Genomic DNA, 15911 nt, shown 5'->3' on the forward strand with positions numbered 1-15911 from the left:
TCTTTTTACTACACCGAAATCTACAAGTGACAGGGTGCTGAAATCTGAGGGAGCAGCGCTGCAGTTGTTGTTATAGGCTGTTTATTACCAGCTATTTTCACTGATTTTTCAGACACATCTGTGTGAATATCATTAAAACAGACACTGAAATGCAAAAAGGTTTCACTCTTTGTATTTAGCTCTTGTGAATTTGCTTTATATTGCATATAAGATTAAATGGAGATACAGTTTTAGAAAACTATCCAGATCTATTTGACCAATCAGGGGAAAATGTGCTGGCATAGTATAGGATGAAGAGCTCTTGTAAAGACTGATAGCGCCACCTTGTGGTGTGAAATATCCAGTGAAACATGGATGCAGTGAAACATCCTTTTGTTTTCTTTCAGTAAAGAAGAAATAATTAGATATTATATGCAAAATTTTAAATAAAATGAAAAATCATAATGACTTTTAAGAAACACACATTGTGTAAAAATGTTGATTTCTTTATATTTTCCAAGTGGAAAGTAAGTTAATGGATTTATTGAAAGATCTGCAACTATACATGGAAATATAGTACATAAGGTAAAAACTTAGACAGCCGTTTTGTCGTTTCTTTAACCAGTCTTCAGGAATAGTTCTCCAGGCTTCTAGAAAGGCCTTCAAAGCTCTTCTCTGAATATGTAATAATGTGTTAAATAAATACGCTACAGTGTTTTTGATAATGCGATTAATGGTTTGATATTCACACCTTTTGACTAGGATCTGATGTTCTGGGGTTTTCTTTAAAGTTGGGCTCAATTCTGTCCACTTTAGTCCAAATCATTTGAGGCCACTTATTTGAAATGCAAGGGAATTTTTTTTCTCCATGTTTCTTTTTTATCTATCACAATCAAAAAGCTGGTAGTGTTTAAATTTAGTAAACTAATGAAACAGAGTAAAACTCCCAAGGCCAAACCTAATCATGTTCAATAAAACAGCCAGAATCTTTAAAATTGTTGCACAAAGTTGCAATTACCATGCTGATCCTAAACATGGAGTTTACGAAATAATAATAATACATTTTATTGGCTCTTGCTTTCAAGCTTCACCATGTGAGCTCAGCCCATGAAGTACAGAAGATGAATCATCCATAACATCAACTTTTCTTCTTCTTCTTTTACCTTCAGAACTGCTTTAATTCTTCATGGAACCGATTCAACAAGGTGCTGGAAAGATTCCTCAGGGAGTTTGATCCATATTGACCTGATAGGATGGCATGCCAATATGATTCAAAATCACTATATGTACATGTGGATGTGACGATTTGTCAGCTGCATATCCACAATGTGAATCTCCCAATCCACTAGAATCTCGGTGAGTCAGCTGGTCGTATTATTCTGAAATAATAAGATCAGCCCATCTGACAAAAATAACCACACCACATTCAAAGTTACTTAAATCATCTTTCTTTCCCATTCTGATCCTCAATTTAAACGTCATCGTCATCCTGGGAATGTCTACATGCATGACGAAGGGGTTGGTGACTGTATGTGTATAACAACTCATAATTATGCAGGGTATCTAAGGTTTTTGTAGTAAATGGGGGAAAAAAAGAAAATTTCAATACAACCAAGTTATTCAGTTAAATGTTATCGTGAATACAATGACATCTGAATGCTTTTAGCTTTTCTAAATTGAACAATAATGTGGGCAATGTTGTGAGGAACTGTTTATTTTGTGGTACAATCCCTAGTCACTCGAAGCTAATTCCATTAGTTTGATATCTTTTTGTTGTGGCGTGAATTGACTGGAACTCTTTGATGGACTGCAACACGATTTCAAAACAAAGTTCTGTTATTCTGGTTAGAGGTTTAACGTCAAATAAATCACCAACAAAATCCGATTTAATCACTTGTGTAAAAGACCCAAAGATGTGTTTAACCACATGTAATGTGGACCTAAATGGGGCTTCTAGATACAAAGACCACTGCAGTTTCATATTCAGTATGCAACAAACAAGTGGGATGAAAAGTTATTTTTCTCAAGTTAAGCATGGAAAGTGGGAACGAAAACAAAAGAAAATCAAAACTAATGAGCACGAGACAAATATAGTATATAGAAAAGGATTTGGAAAGCCTGCCAACATTCTGGTTATTTCCTGCCAACACCAGAGACTGTGTTGAGACACTGAGTAAATAATAGCAAACTGCCTGAGAGCGAGACAGGATGTTCTGCAGGCCAAAGGCTGTTCTCAATACAGGCACAAGCAGTGACTTGAGAGTTTACTCAAACAAAAAACAAAACACACAGTAAATAATATAATGGGCAAATAATGCAAAATTGTCCCAACAGTTTGGAAAAATGATCACAGCTCACTGGAAATTATGTCCAGGGGTGCTCTTCTCTTGAGGCAGCTGAAAGTGTTTAAAGGTTTAAAAGTTCTTCTTCTTCTTTTTGTTGTTGCTAGGCCTCTCTGTGTTTCATCTCAAAAACCACTGCTAATTCAAGACCATGCATCTGGCAGTCTGTGAATGTTTGTGTGTTTGCAGGATCGGCTGTTTCAGGCACAGCTCGCTGCTTCCAGCAACAATGGGCATCTGATTCTCCATGTGGAATCGCACCAGGTGGCCAACGCTCAGAAACACCTGATCACGGGTCCGCACCTGGTCAATAAATGGAAAATATGCTTAAAAGTTGCTTTCTCTTCTTTAAACGATATTTGAAATCCACCAGCAGAGCTGTACCTGTCCATGTGGATCAACCAGCAGTAGGTGTCGCACAGTAGCTCCCTCCATACCGCTGAGTACATACTGACCAGCGGCAGAGCTGCTCTCTCTGACCAGGAAATCTCCGCTACAGGTGAGAAGCGACTCCGCCTGCTCTCTTCCCAACCTGTGATGAAACAAACAAAATTCCACGGGAGAGAATGACCTTGGAATTAGCAGCATTTTGACGCATCACTCATAGTCAAACAGATATTGATTACCAACCTGCCGTGGAACCATCCTTCTTCCTGGATCAGCTTCTGGACCCGCGTCTCAGTGAGCAGAGAGCGTTGTTCAGTATTGATCTCAGACTGCTCTAAATCTGATGGAGATTAGATAGAGGAAGAAAACAACAGTTGAAAAGCAACAGCTTTAAACCCCAATTGAAGCACTGCTCACTTTATTTGATTTTTAATAACCAAGTTAAAGTAAAGTACAGTTTCCTCTGAATCATAGAGGCATAGAAGTCATAATTGTACTTGAGGGACACATGCATTATATGGACAAACTCGAAACTGGACTCGGATAACGCAGTTGATTTTCACCTGCAGGTGGAGCTGGAGTCTCATCTGTGATGGAGCAGTTCTCATAAAGGGAAACAGGCCGAGGGAAACAGACCTGCAATGGCACACCATGAGTCATACACACCAGACACATATTGTTGGCTGTGCACGTTTGAACGTGTGTGTGTGTTTAGGGGCAACTGCGCTGGTAACATTTTAGAGATGAGCAGTCATGACAGGAAATTATCATCTGGTAATTCTGGGAAGTGAAGAAAACTTGTGAGGTGATGTTTGGTGAGAAGTAGCTCAAGTGTTTCTCCTCTGGGATCAACCTTTGTGCTCAATAACAAGACCATAAAATGTGCTAGTGCACTGTGTGCCTGCTATCATATTTAATTATAACAACATCGTTTCTATATTTCTTCACAAAAAAACCACGTTTTGGCTGCCATTTAAAAATGACCTTGTATAAGTTACAAAGTCTCCTGGAAAAGCATTTCAGCATTTACAGCGATTACTGCAAAGTAATCAGATCCAGCTTATCTGTTGGCTAAATGCTAAAACTTTTAGCCAATGCTAAGTTTGTGAACTTAGTCCATAGATGTGATTATAGTCTACAGTACATCCTATACAATATAAGTTTAAATAATGCAGTCTCATGCATTGCAACATAATATGTTTCAAATTGTAATGTGACAAGCTATGACATAACACTATCAAAAACTAAACTGTATTCATGCTAGTCGACCACTTTAAAAATGCTGAAAAGCACCAAGAGATGTGGTTTTAAGCTTTTACAACAACAATGGGAACTTTTCTTTCTGAACAAATTGTGTTCAAGGTCCTGTCCTTATATACACAAACTCAAGTGACTGTAAATTATTAGTGCTTTGGTGTTACAGGTAAGTCTTACCCTGTGAATGTTAGCATCTTCTTTGCTCTCCTCTTCTGTGACCTGAAAGTCTTTTATTCCACCTGGGTCTCCTGGGTTCACATTGTAATAGTCACGGTGTTCACTGAATTCTCCTTCCCGGTTTGCCTTTTGGTTTATTATTAACTCTTCTGGGCACCATTTGTGACAGATTCTCAGTGCCGGTCTGAATATACACATAGTGTTGAGGTATTGGTAGAAGGAAGGAAGGACAGAAAAGACAGATACATTTTAATATCAGATAAAGATACCCTGATATGCCTTCCCTTGCTAAACCATGAATTAACCGTAATTAATGACATTTTTTTGAAACCTGGGTTCAGTTTCACTTGCCCAGGCCTGATTACCGCCAGACCTGCTGAATCAACAAATCACCTAAATAGAACCTGTCTGACAAAGTGAAACAGGCTAAAAGATCTCAAAAACAACCGATAAACAAACTAATTTACATATATCCGGGTGAGATAGTGAGAGATAGTGGTGAACCTTCCCAGGAGTGGAAGGCACACAGGCTCATCTCACATTTGCCAATTAGCATCTTGATGACCCCCAAGACTTTTGGAAAAATATTCTGTGGCCCAAACATGTCGGTGGTAGTGTAGTGGTCTGAGGCTGCGTTGCTGCTTCAGGAGGACTTGCTGAAACTGCTGGAACCATGAATTCTGCTCTCTAGCAGAAATACCTGAAGGAGAACGTTTGGACATCAATTTGTGCCCTGAAGCTTAATGACGCTTTGGTTTTTTCAACAGACCATAAAGTCCAACGCCGAATGGTTCAAAAAAATATTGATGGGTTATTCAAAGTCTGGACTTTCATTAGGCCAAAATGATCTGATTGAGATACTTAAGCATAAATCATGCTTGTTTAACATGAACAGTATGTCTGAATTAAAACAATTCTTCTAAGAAGAGTGGGCCAAAATTCCTCCACACCTCAGTTATTCTAGTTATCACGAGTGCTTGATTGCAGTTCTTGTCGCCAAGGGTGGCACAACCTGTTATTAGATTTAGAGGGCAATTACTTTTTCACAAAGGCCCAGTAGGTTCAGATAGTTTTTAGCCCTAATAAACCAAACGTATCATTTAAAAACTGCATTTTGTATTGATTATGGTTCTCTGTCTCATATTAAAATTTATTTGTTGATCTGAAGCATTTAAATGTAACAAATATGCAAACATCAGGACGGGGGCCAATACTTATGGCACTATATACAATCATACATATACACATATATTCAGCTATACTTATATGTACATATGAATTCACTCAGAGTCACTGACATAATAATAATAATAATAATAATAATAATAATAATAATAATAATAATAATAATGTATACTTTATTGATCCCCGTGGGGAAATTCCTCTCTGCATTTAACCCATACGCTCTGTGAAGCAGTGGGCAGCCATTGGGCGCCCGAGGAGCAGTGTGTAGGGATGGTAACTTGCTCAGGGGTACCTCAGGGTAGCTGTTCAGTGGATTTCGAACTCCCGACCTTCCGATCATGGGGCCACCACCACTATCCCTGCCCCATACAGTAAATACTGCATAATATTGTTTCTATATTTAATAGCAAATCCATAATATACTATAATATTTATGTATATATATACACACATGCATATATATATATATATATTCACATATATACATGTAAGAGCTATAACCTGGAACTGGTGGACAGGACCGATGGTGTCTGGCTGAGAAGGTGGCGGAAGCGCGTCTCAAAGGCCTGACCGATGCTGTTGATAACCTCATTGGCTTGACCCTCGGGACACTCCAGGATGTGACAGGCTGCCATAGAGAGCAAAAGTCAAACATTATTTTCATAACAATCAGTAAATTGAAATTTGAGTGTAAGGCCAGCTCAAAGCAAACTCTCTCTCATACCTCTGTCATTGGCAAGGTCTTTAGCTACATAAGCAATGTAATCTGCCATGTCCTGTAAACAAATTGAGAGAGAAAAACACAATAAAAGGCATGATTATAAATTATAAATGCAAAAAATGACTCGATAGACTTTTTCCATGTGGAAAGCTCAATTTCAATTTATATTTTCACCCATTATTTTCAGTTAATGTTCATCCACGTGTACGCTTCGTCTGAAGAGTTCAGCCTAATACAAGAGCACAGTAAGCTGAATATGGTTCACCATAAAGCTTCTGTGTCAGACTGAATTTAATTCCCCTTTGCTATCTTTCATGTGCCCAAGCCAGCTGAGCAGAGGCTTAGAGCACACTACAAGATTAGTATGGTTAATTAATTAAAAACGGTGAGCTATAATCCCATCCACAGCTTTGCTGGTGTTGTCTTTCCCAGAGAGTAACTACCTTCTTATTTTCTCTCATCTTTAGTCAGTGTATATTTCTGCACATGATTTGTAGTGAATCTGTGTTTGAACTAAAAGGCCAACCAAAATGCAGTTTGACCTAGACAGCAGCTAATAACCACATGCCCTACAGACAGATCTGCATTGATTTTTATGTTCATTACACACATTTTTAGGGCACAGGAAATTTTCACTCAGGCCAAATAACTTGAATCCTGTCATGTGGATATATGTGCGCACAGAGGGAAACAAATTAAGAAGAATAGACCTGAGTAATTAGTCTGATAAGCGCTTGGCAAGGTGTAAAGATGATGAAGGCAGTTAGCTCTGATGAGTGCATAAGTCACAGCAAAGGATTTCATGATTTGTCGCCTTTAGCAATTAATTAGCACAAGAATTACATTCAAGAGTTTTACAATGAGCCAAATTAAGGGTAAAACCGTAAACAGACACATTTATTAAATGACTCAGACTTGAAAGAGTAATCCTTAAGAGAAAACTCACAAGCAGTCACATGATTAATCACTGCTACAGTTCTAGCAGAAATAACCCATCAAATAAAATCTTTTCTTTATATTTGCCAGCTCTTTTATATAGTACCAACAAGCTTTAAACACTTAAGGAGGTGGTTGTCAAACTTTTCTGGAAGGCTTCGCTTCTGAAACAGGCAAAACATTCACGTGACACACTCCCAAGAATGAAGAATCCAAATTAAATTGAACAAAATAAAGGTCAGTATACCCCCAGCACACTCTGAATGCTGGGGATAATATACTGTTGAATATCAGAGGTTCTTTGCATAAATCATATTCATTAAAATTAATCACAAGGGAATGTTTAGACATTTTTGCCAAAGTCTGAAGTTTCATTTGTAGCATGCTTTCAGATGCTGACCTTGTACCACTAATTAAAAGAGCAGAATGATCAAGAGTTGAGGCAGGAAATGATTTAATCCTCGATAAATGGTAGTACACCAATGCAATAATCAGACTAAATCAAATTACTCACTGTGTGTGTGATTGTGCTCTTGCTACCCTGTTTGTGTCCCTATCTGATCATCAACGTGTACAAGGGGAAAGATTTGAGAATATGAACATACTGAATCTCCACCGGAGGCAAATGAAATGGTCTGCATGGGGTGGTGGGCAATCTTCTGTGAAAGAGAAAAGAGGAAATGATACAATAGCAGATAGGTTTGCCAGTAAACCTGACATGAGGCTGTTTTGATGGGGTTTAACATGCTGACACTGTCACCTGTAAGGACGAGGCAGCGATTAGAGTCATACTGTCGGTGGAGACAGTGAGGATGATCCTTCTTCCAGAAAACTGCAGGTTTGTCTGACCCAGAACAGAAGACAGTCCCTTGCAAACAGGCTAATGATGACAAAAACCACTGTTATTCCAGCTGAACGTGGCAGAAAGAGAGAGTGTGTGAGTATGAGTGTGTGCCTGTCTGTGTACACAAGCCTTACCCTTTTAGTTTTCACTGCTGTTTTGAGCAATGTCCTCGCACAAAGTCTGCTGATTGCCTCTCTGCACACAAACACATAGACACAGATCAGCATGTACATAAGCACATGCACACAGTAACACAGAGATACCTTTGTATGTGATCTGGTGTGCCCTGCGGACATGTGATGTGCATGTGAGAGGAAGAAAACTACACTACAGAAAGCACATATACATGCACTGCTGGAAGAATGTAACCAAATATACTTACTCAAATGCAATACTTTATTACTTTAGTTTTGGAGTACATTTAGTACACACAACCAAAAAAACCCCCAACATATTACACAAAAGGTATCCTTTTATCTGCATGTCGCTGTGAGTATTTGATTCAAAAGCCAAACATGACTTAGTACTTGGTGGAGAAACCCTTGTTGGCATGCACACTGATAAGACATTTCGTGTAGTTGGTCACTAAGTTTGCACACATGCTCAGCATTTCTCTTCCCCCAATCTCAGCACTTTCTCCCAGTCCTTCTCTGAATCATCTAAATGTTCACTTAATACGAGCCTGTTCATGTGCCTTGTTAAGCATGTGCTGCAAGACTTCAATCCACTGCATATCGCAGTGTGTTCCTAACAGTGTTCTTGGTGACTTCTTGCTGATGGTCTTGTACCCCATTCCATCTTTGTGCTGGTCTAAAATCTTGTCCCTGATGTCCATTGACAGGTATTTGGTCTCGTCCGTAACAAGATGAGATCAGGAGTATCCGTAATTGATTGTAATCTGTGTGTTACATGTGCACACAGCTAATCGTAGGAGCAAGAATTCTGGCTGGGTGATTAAATACTTATTTCACTCAATTACATGCAAGTCAATTAATAACTTTTTCTGAATTTTTGGTTAATATTCTGTGGTAAACATGTACTTCAACAAAAGACAGGAACATAGGGTAATGTATATAAGTGGAAGAAGATGAATACAGGTGGACTACATCTTATGCAAAAGCTGCAACCTGAAAGAGATAGGAGACTGCAGGGTGGTGGCAGGAGAGAATGTGCCAGGCAGCATTGGTTAGTAGTCTGAATGATTACTTTGGAAATCAAGAAAAAGCGTTTGTGAAGACAGAGCCAAGGATTAAATGAGAAAGAAAGAAAGAAGAATGTTGAAAGAGTTGGTCGGTTGAGAAGAGGTACCAGATGACAGGAAATGGAACAGCTGTAGTACTTAGGGAAAGTCCAAAAAAGGTCTTTGGTGTATTCTCTGGATGGAGGATAGAGGACGAGGAGACCTGGTGGTGGAATGAGGAAGTACAGGAAAATATTCCAAGGAATAGATTAGCAAAGAAAAAGTGGGATATCGGGGAAATAAGAAAGTGGACAGCAGCACTGGGAGGAAAGAGAGAAGTAAAAAAAGGCAAAGGAAAAGGCTTATACTGAGTTGTATGCAAGATTCAAAAACTTGTATAAATTGGCAGAGGCAGAGAGATGGAGCTGGAAAGGATGTGCAGCAGGTTAGACAGCGAGACAGTGGTCAGGTGTGCAGCTGGAGGGAAAAACGGGTTCAAGGTTGGGATGGGATTACATCAGGGATCAGCTCTGAGACCTGAGGTTGCAGTGATGACGCACAGGTTGACAGATGAGGTCAGGCAGGAGTCTCTGTGGACTACACTGTTTCCAGACAACATTGTGATGTGTACTGAGAGTAGAGGGCAGGTATAGCGGATATACTGGATATTGAAGATAGAGCTGCAGGCAGGAGGAAAAGAGGAAGACTGCAGAGAAGTTTCAGGGATGTAGTGAAGGAGGACATGCAGATTGGTATGACAAAGGAGGATGGAGGGTGAGATGGAGGCAGGTGATCTGCGCTCCATCTTAAATGAGCTTTGGCTTAAAGAAGGTACAGTAGCGGCCTTTATGGATCTTTTTTTTTTTTAACTGCTTTTGTTTGTTTCTTAGTTTGTTTTTAATTGTATGGCATATTTTCAATTTGCATTTGTGGACCAGGACACAAACTGTCTACACTAGCAGTGAGTTTCAGCTGCCCACACATGGATTTCCACTATAAAATCTGTGTATTGTCTATTTTTAATGCAGTGCTGCCTGAGGTCTTGAAGATCACACCCTTTCAATATTGGTTTTTGGCCTTGTCCTTCGCCAATGTCTCTCTGGATTCTTGGAATCTTTTAATGATATGATGAAATCTTCCAATTCTTTGCAATTTTGCATTTAGAAACATTATTAAATTGTTGTGCTGCTTGCCATTGCCCACGTGGTCTTTTACAGTGTTACGAAATCCTCCTCATCTTTATTTTTAAGAAGTCTAACTAGTTGCAAGATGTTGTTTTTGTTAATTTGCTTTTAGCTTTTTACAAATTCAGTTTTCTTGTAACTTATAAATCCTTCTTTTAAGGATAACTTGCAATAATCACTGTAGTGAAGAAAAAATTACAGAAGAACAACAAAAAAAAAAACATAACTAGAATAGCTGATCACAAACTTCCATCTGCAGTGTTAAAGCAGTAACACTTCAAAATATTCCTGGTATGTTTCTTTTTTTAAATCAAGTCAATCTGAGCTGAGATTGTATCTCTGACGCTTGGGTCAGCGAGGGCAAAGCAAAAAAACACCCCCACGCGCACGAATGGAACATCCCACTACCTAGGAAGCAATGCTGATTTCCAGGAAGACCGTTTTTCTTCTTGAAAACACATTGTAAGAATTGGATTGAGGTTTGTCTCCCTCTCTCTCTTTTAATAAGACTGAGGGATCATTAGGAGGAAATTCATCTAATTGGATTTTCTGCTCCATCATTCAACAGCGCTTCTGTAAACAGAGAGGGCTGTGTTATGGCATCCTGCACTAGGATTTCAATATCAAATGATGAGGAGAAAGCCCCGTTTATGAAATATTATACATTTAATTTGATTTCCCTCTTTGAAACATTTTTGAAATAAGCTACACATGGTTAGCTGGGAAAATAAAAGTTAAATGAGTTCAGGATAAAGCAATTTTGCTCACTTTTTTTCCTCATCTGTGTGCAAGCGAAACAGCACCTAATCCATATATGGCATTCCCCTGCAGTCAGGATTATGTTGCATGTATTATACGTTCATGTATTATATCATTAGATGTATATATTCGTATTTGTGTTTGTTTGTGTTTGTTAGAAAGGGGTGCAGAGAGGACCTCCTACCGTGTAACTTGCATTCTTGTATCAAAGTCAAGGGTTCTCATGGACTGGGTCACTTCCACACTACCCATGTACTAGAAAAACACACAGAAAAAAAACAATGGAAAAATATATTATAATAATAATACTAGTAATAAAAGTCTCAGGAACATCCAACAGAGTCCTGAGGACTCTGAGGTGCGCACTTTCAACAACAATTAAAATATATTAAAGAAACACAACACTCTTACAGGAGTCTGGTCACTTTTCATGAATTTTCTGTTATTGCATCCTCACTTTTAGTTTTTATGATGGAAGAAAATGATTCTGCAGAAAAGGTGAAAAGTTCATGAGCTGATTTGCGGCAGACAACATAGATTTACACATAGCTGTAACGAGTCAAGAGGAATGGAAATAACTGGGCCTTCGAGAAGGTTCCAGAAAGCTGATAGAGAGAGAAAGTGGTTTTATGCATTGTGTTTAAGTCATTTAAGTTCCATCCATGTGCGTTCTTAGAGTTTTGTGGCTGGGAATGGGAATTTTGTTTTAAAAAAAAAGTGTAATAGAACACGTGAGACGGGATGGAAATGCTAGTTTGAAAACAATCAATAAATTAGATACGCAGAGCAGAAATTTAAAGTTCATATCCAAATTATGTCATTGTTTTCCTGAAATCAGTTTAACTTCTTAAGGAATGTATTCTGAAACACACTGGAGTTGTTGTTTTTGTTTGTCTGTTGGTTATATATAACCATGCTATTAAAATAAAGGTATTTTAGTTATTCAGAAGAAAGTACCCCAGGGTTCTTTAAGTGATGCTTAAAGAGATTTCACAGGACACTGAAAAACTAACTCCACCTTAACTGCTTCCACTGGCATTAAGAAGGTAAGCAGGTGGTGCTAATCAAATGCGCTTAATTAAATGATCATCTGGAAGTGTGACCACCACTAAAAAACCAGACATTTTGGTAGTTTGCTGGTCTGGAGTATTCAGCTATGTTAACACTATGTCACTCCAGGGAGTGGATGTCCCAGCAAACCTAAGAGCTACATCTCAGGTTCTACAGATCTCAGTTAGGATGTGAAACGTTAAAGTTCATGACAGTACAATTAGAAAAGGACTGAACAAGTTTGTTCTGAGTGATTGCCAAGAGAAAGCCTCTTCTCTCTAAAAATAAAATGGCAGCGTGGCTTAGGTTTGCAAAGTTCCATCTGCAAAAACCGCAAGACATTAGGGACAATGGCCAGACAAGTCCAAAGCAGAAATGTGTGGCCATGATGCACAACGACTGTCAAAAATCAAACACAGCATATCAGCAAACACAGCTCATACCTACTGTCAAGCACAGCTGTGGAGGGGTGAAGATTTGGGTTTGTTTTGCAGCCAAAGTACCGGAACACCTTGCAGTCACTGAGTCAACCATAAACTCCTCTGTATAGCAACATATTTAGGAGTCAAATATGAGGCCATCTGTGCAACAGCTAAAGTTTGGACAAAATTGGGTGAAGTAACAGAACAATGATCTCAAGGACAGCAGCAAATCTACAACAGAATTGCTGAAAAAGAAAAGACTAAAAGTGCTGCAACAACCAAAAGTCCAGAATGCAACACAACAGAAAATGCTGTATTGGAAACTTAAGAGAGCTGTGCATGAACGAATGCCAACAAACCTCAATGAACTGAAGCAACCTTACAAAGAAGAGTGGGTCAAAATCCTTCCACAACAAAGACTGATAAAATCATACAAAACAAAACAAAACAAGAAGACCTCTGAAAGCATAAACCTCTGCTAAGGCAGCTCACTCTCTGTGCAGTATTTACTTTAAAGGGAATGTTGTACTCTGTGTATATTTATATTTGTTCTTAGTTTAAGAAGTTTGTAGTTTCTTCCATTTTAAAGGGAATCTTTCTTCCTGTACATGCTCGTTGTTGGAGTTTTCTCTGTATTATTGTAGGGTCTTTACCTTACAAATAACATTATAAATAACATTTAAAAATTAAAACTGAATGACAGGCACACAGTCCTTGGCGGAGGTAGTGATTTGCTACTTTGAGTTATTACTGCCCAAAACTAACCTTTAAAATCTTTGTAGCAAATTCTGATTGGAATACCCAAGAAATAAGTAAGTCTCAAGCTTACAAAAGCAAAAGCAAGATGGCAGTTTTAAGCAAAGCAAGTGAGCAGAAAGTAAAAGCTGTGACTACATTTTAATGTGCGACCTGTCAGCAGATTCTAACCATGCGACAAGTAGCCAGTACAATCTTTACAGTCTTACTTTAGCTTATTAGAATGCCAGACAACTCAGAGTTGAGGTAAATGTTGACATGTGTCTGACTGTAACTGAATTTATCAGACTATATAGATGTGAGGAAGACAGAGAAGCAACCAGGCAATATTCAGGCCATGTGCTCAAATACACTATGACGAGTCCCACTTCTACTGGGCAGGAAATTCAGTATCGCAGACCTCATAGGCTGGAGGCAGGATGAGTAAGTCCATTGATAAAAACCAGACTTAAATCAATATATGTATACATGGGTGGGTTGAGCGGGCAGAAGAAACATATGTGTGTGCTTGTTTATAGAGGTCAATCAGACAGTCCATTCTCATTTCCACCAGTGGTCAGCTCACAGGCCTGTGTAGACACACCTCTGCCATCGGGACAAGATGGGTTCTGTTCTAGGACAGCATGCTGATACTAGATATATTCACACACATGCATTCACACACATAGCAGGACTGAACTAGAGGGAAGCAGAGAGCTAGGATGAGTCACTACTGCCTACATAGGAGGCTCTAACTGAGGAGGGGAGTGACTGTGAGTGTGACGGTGTGGATAGAGCAGAGAGTGTATGCATATGTGTATTTTCCATGTTCACGTGTGTGTATTTATTTTGGCCGTGGCACTAAGTAAACAGTAATTTAACACTGCTGAAATCTGGCATATCTTTAGGTCATGACGACTTGCATAGTACAGAGAAAAGGAGCTTGCACAGCATTTTGGTAATTTCTACACACAAAGAATTTTACACACATTAACAAAATTAAGAATATGAATTACTTGGGCAAGTAAAATGTTGGTTTACTCTATCTGATCATGCACATGTGCAGGGTCAGGTACCTTGATGTGATGGTGAACTGCTCTGCTTCCTGTCCCCACCACTGTACGATCACCTTTTGCAGAGGAAATCTTCACACAGCACAGACCACCTCTGTGATGTGAGCAGGGAGGATATCCAGGGGTCCAAGGAAGGCTTGCCATCCGTTGTAGGGTGATAGGTCTTTTTGTGCAGAGCAAAGCAGGGTGAATTAGATTTTGGCCCGTGGATAGGGGAGCGTTGAGGGAAGCGTGAGTGCAAAATCTCTCATTACTTCCTGAACCCCACTCTGTTCTGGACAAGGGTTTGTCAGTAGGGGCACTGATGCTTCTGCCTCTGGCTGTGTCTGTCTGTCCTTTTAGGCCTTGCCGGGAAATAGGGCTTTGCAGTCGGATGTTGGCCATGCGGGGGATGAAATCCCTCAGGGTGGATGGTCCGTGGTGTGTAGAAATCCCAAGTCCCAGCTGACTGAATTCAGAGTCTAAGCAGAGGTCCTGCTTCAGGGGCAACATTCCCTGGGGGTTCTCCTCCAGAGATGTTGGAGAATCGTTGCGCAGTCGACTGTATTTAGTACGCTTCAGCATACCTGTAGAAGATGAAAAAGAAAGTGTCAGAATCAAATCAGCCGCACTGTGATTTTCATTGTACTGATTAAGCGACCTGCCTGGTAGGAGTCCCGTCTGTGATTTCAACCTGGATAAGGTTTGCTCTCTCATAATCAGGAAACAGAGCAAAGGAGAACGCTGAAATAAATGTAAAAAAAAAAAGGAAACTTGAAAATTCAGGTCACCATTAAGGAATTTTAACTAAAGATTTTGGTAAAAGGAGATGAAGAAATAACATCAGGTTTCAGGAGCGTCTGAAAACTATCTTTGTGTCGGGTGCGCTCTGTCGTCAGATCATTTAAAGGGAATCCTGCTGTGCAGATTCAACTCACCACTGTAGGACTCTGGGATGTCCTGTTAAGTCTAGAGTCCAGTCTGCTCCACTCTAGTCATGCAGAGTACAGCCCCATCCTACTGACCCACACACTTTCTCAGTCAGTTGCCAGGCTCCCAGCTTCACCTTCACATCAACTTTCCTCCCCTCTGTCTTTTCTTTCTGAGGCGCAGCAGGATTGTGCAGCGTGTATGAATGAACTTTCTCTTTTTTTATGAATGAGATCTCGCTCACTTCCCCTGTCTCTCTCATGACGCTGCATGCAGATGAATGTGTGAATGGAGCAGAGGAGAGATTGACAGACGGCCCCCAAAGGCTCTCTTTCTCCTCCCTCACCCATAAACTACCATCCAATCACAGGCAGGCAGGGTGACTCATGCTGTGCACATACACACACACACACACACACACACACACTCACACTCAGTATTACACTGAAGCAGTGCTCCATTCCTTTCTTCTAACATGACTTCCACCTTAGAGATGTTTTAAATAAATTATCATTAATTTGGCTTACTTTGGAAAATAACATTTTATCACTGGTACCATGACTGACATGATTTACACAATAAAATGTACCCCATAGTGACTGTATTGTTCAAATTAACACACAGGAGGAAGAGGATTTAACTGAAGCATTTGCATTTCCCTTTGATCCCGATCAGAACAATATTCCAGGCGCCATTTAAACAGTGTTTTACATACTGGTGTTATTCCTGATTGAAAGATTGTCTTTCAGATTGCAGCGGTGCAGCCATACT

General features: G+C 39.6%; 1 protein-coding gene across 2 annotated transcripts; it reads right to left on the bottom strand.

Moving 5' to 3' along the window:
* Positions 1-505: 505 nt before the first annotated feature.
* Positions 506-15397, bottom strand: LOC101474172 (SHC-transforming protein 1). 2 transcript variants are annotated; one of them, XM_004543496.3, is made up of 14 exons: positions 15149-15397; positions 14876-14954; positions 14235-14797; positions 11136-11206; positions 7963-8023; positions 7745-7864; positions 7590-7643; positions 6052-6103; positions 5829-5955; positions 4143-4326; positions 3272-3344; positions 2952-3048; positions 2706-2853; positions 506-2624 (listed from the first exon to the last, which is right to left on the bottom strand). In XM_004543496.3, the coding sequence occupies exons 2-14, from the start codon at positions 14925-14927 to the stop codon at positions 2460-2462; spliced, it is 1767 nt and encodes a 588-aa protein (XP_004543553.2). In that variant the 5' UTR covers positions 14928-14954; positions 15149-15397; the 3' UTR covers positions 506-2459. The 2 variants fall into 2 exon arrangements, with proteins under 2 accessions (XP_004543553.2, XP_023010470.2); XM_023154702.3 differs by lacking the exon at positions 15149-15397 and having other exon boundaries at positions 14872-14924.
* Positions 15398-15911: the final 514 nt, after the last annotated feature.

The sequence above is a fragment of the Maylandia zebra genome, linkage group LG1 (assembly GCF_041146795.1).
Source record: "Maylandia zebra isolate NMK-2024a linkage group LG1, Mzebra_GT3a, whole genome shotgun sequence".
Lineage (NCBI taxonomy): Eukaryota > Metazoa > Chordata > Actinopteri > Cichliformes > Cichlidae > Maylandia > Maylandia zebra.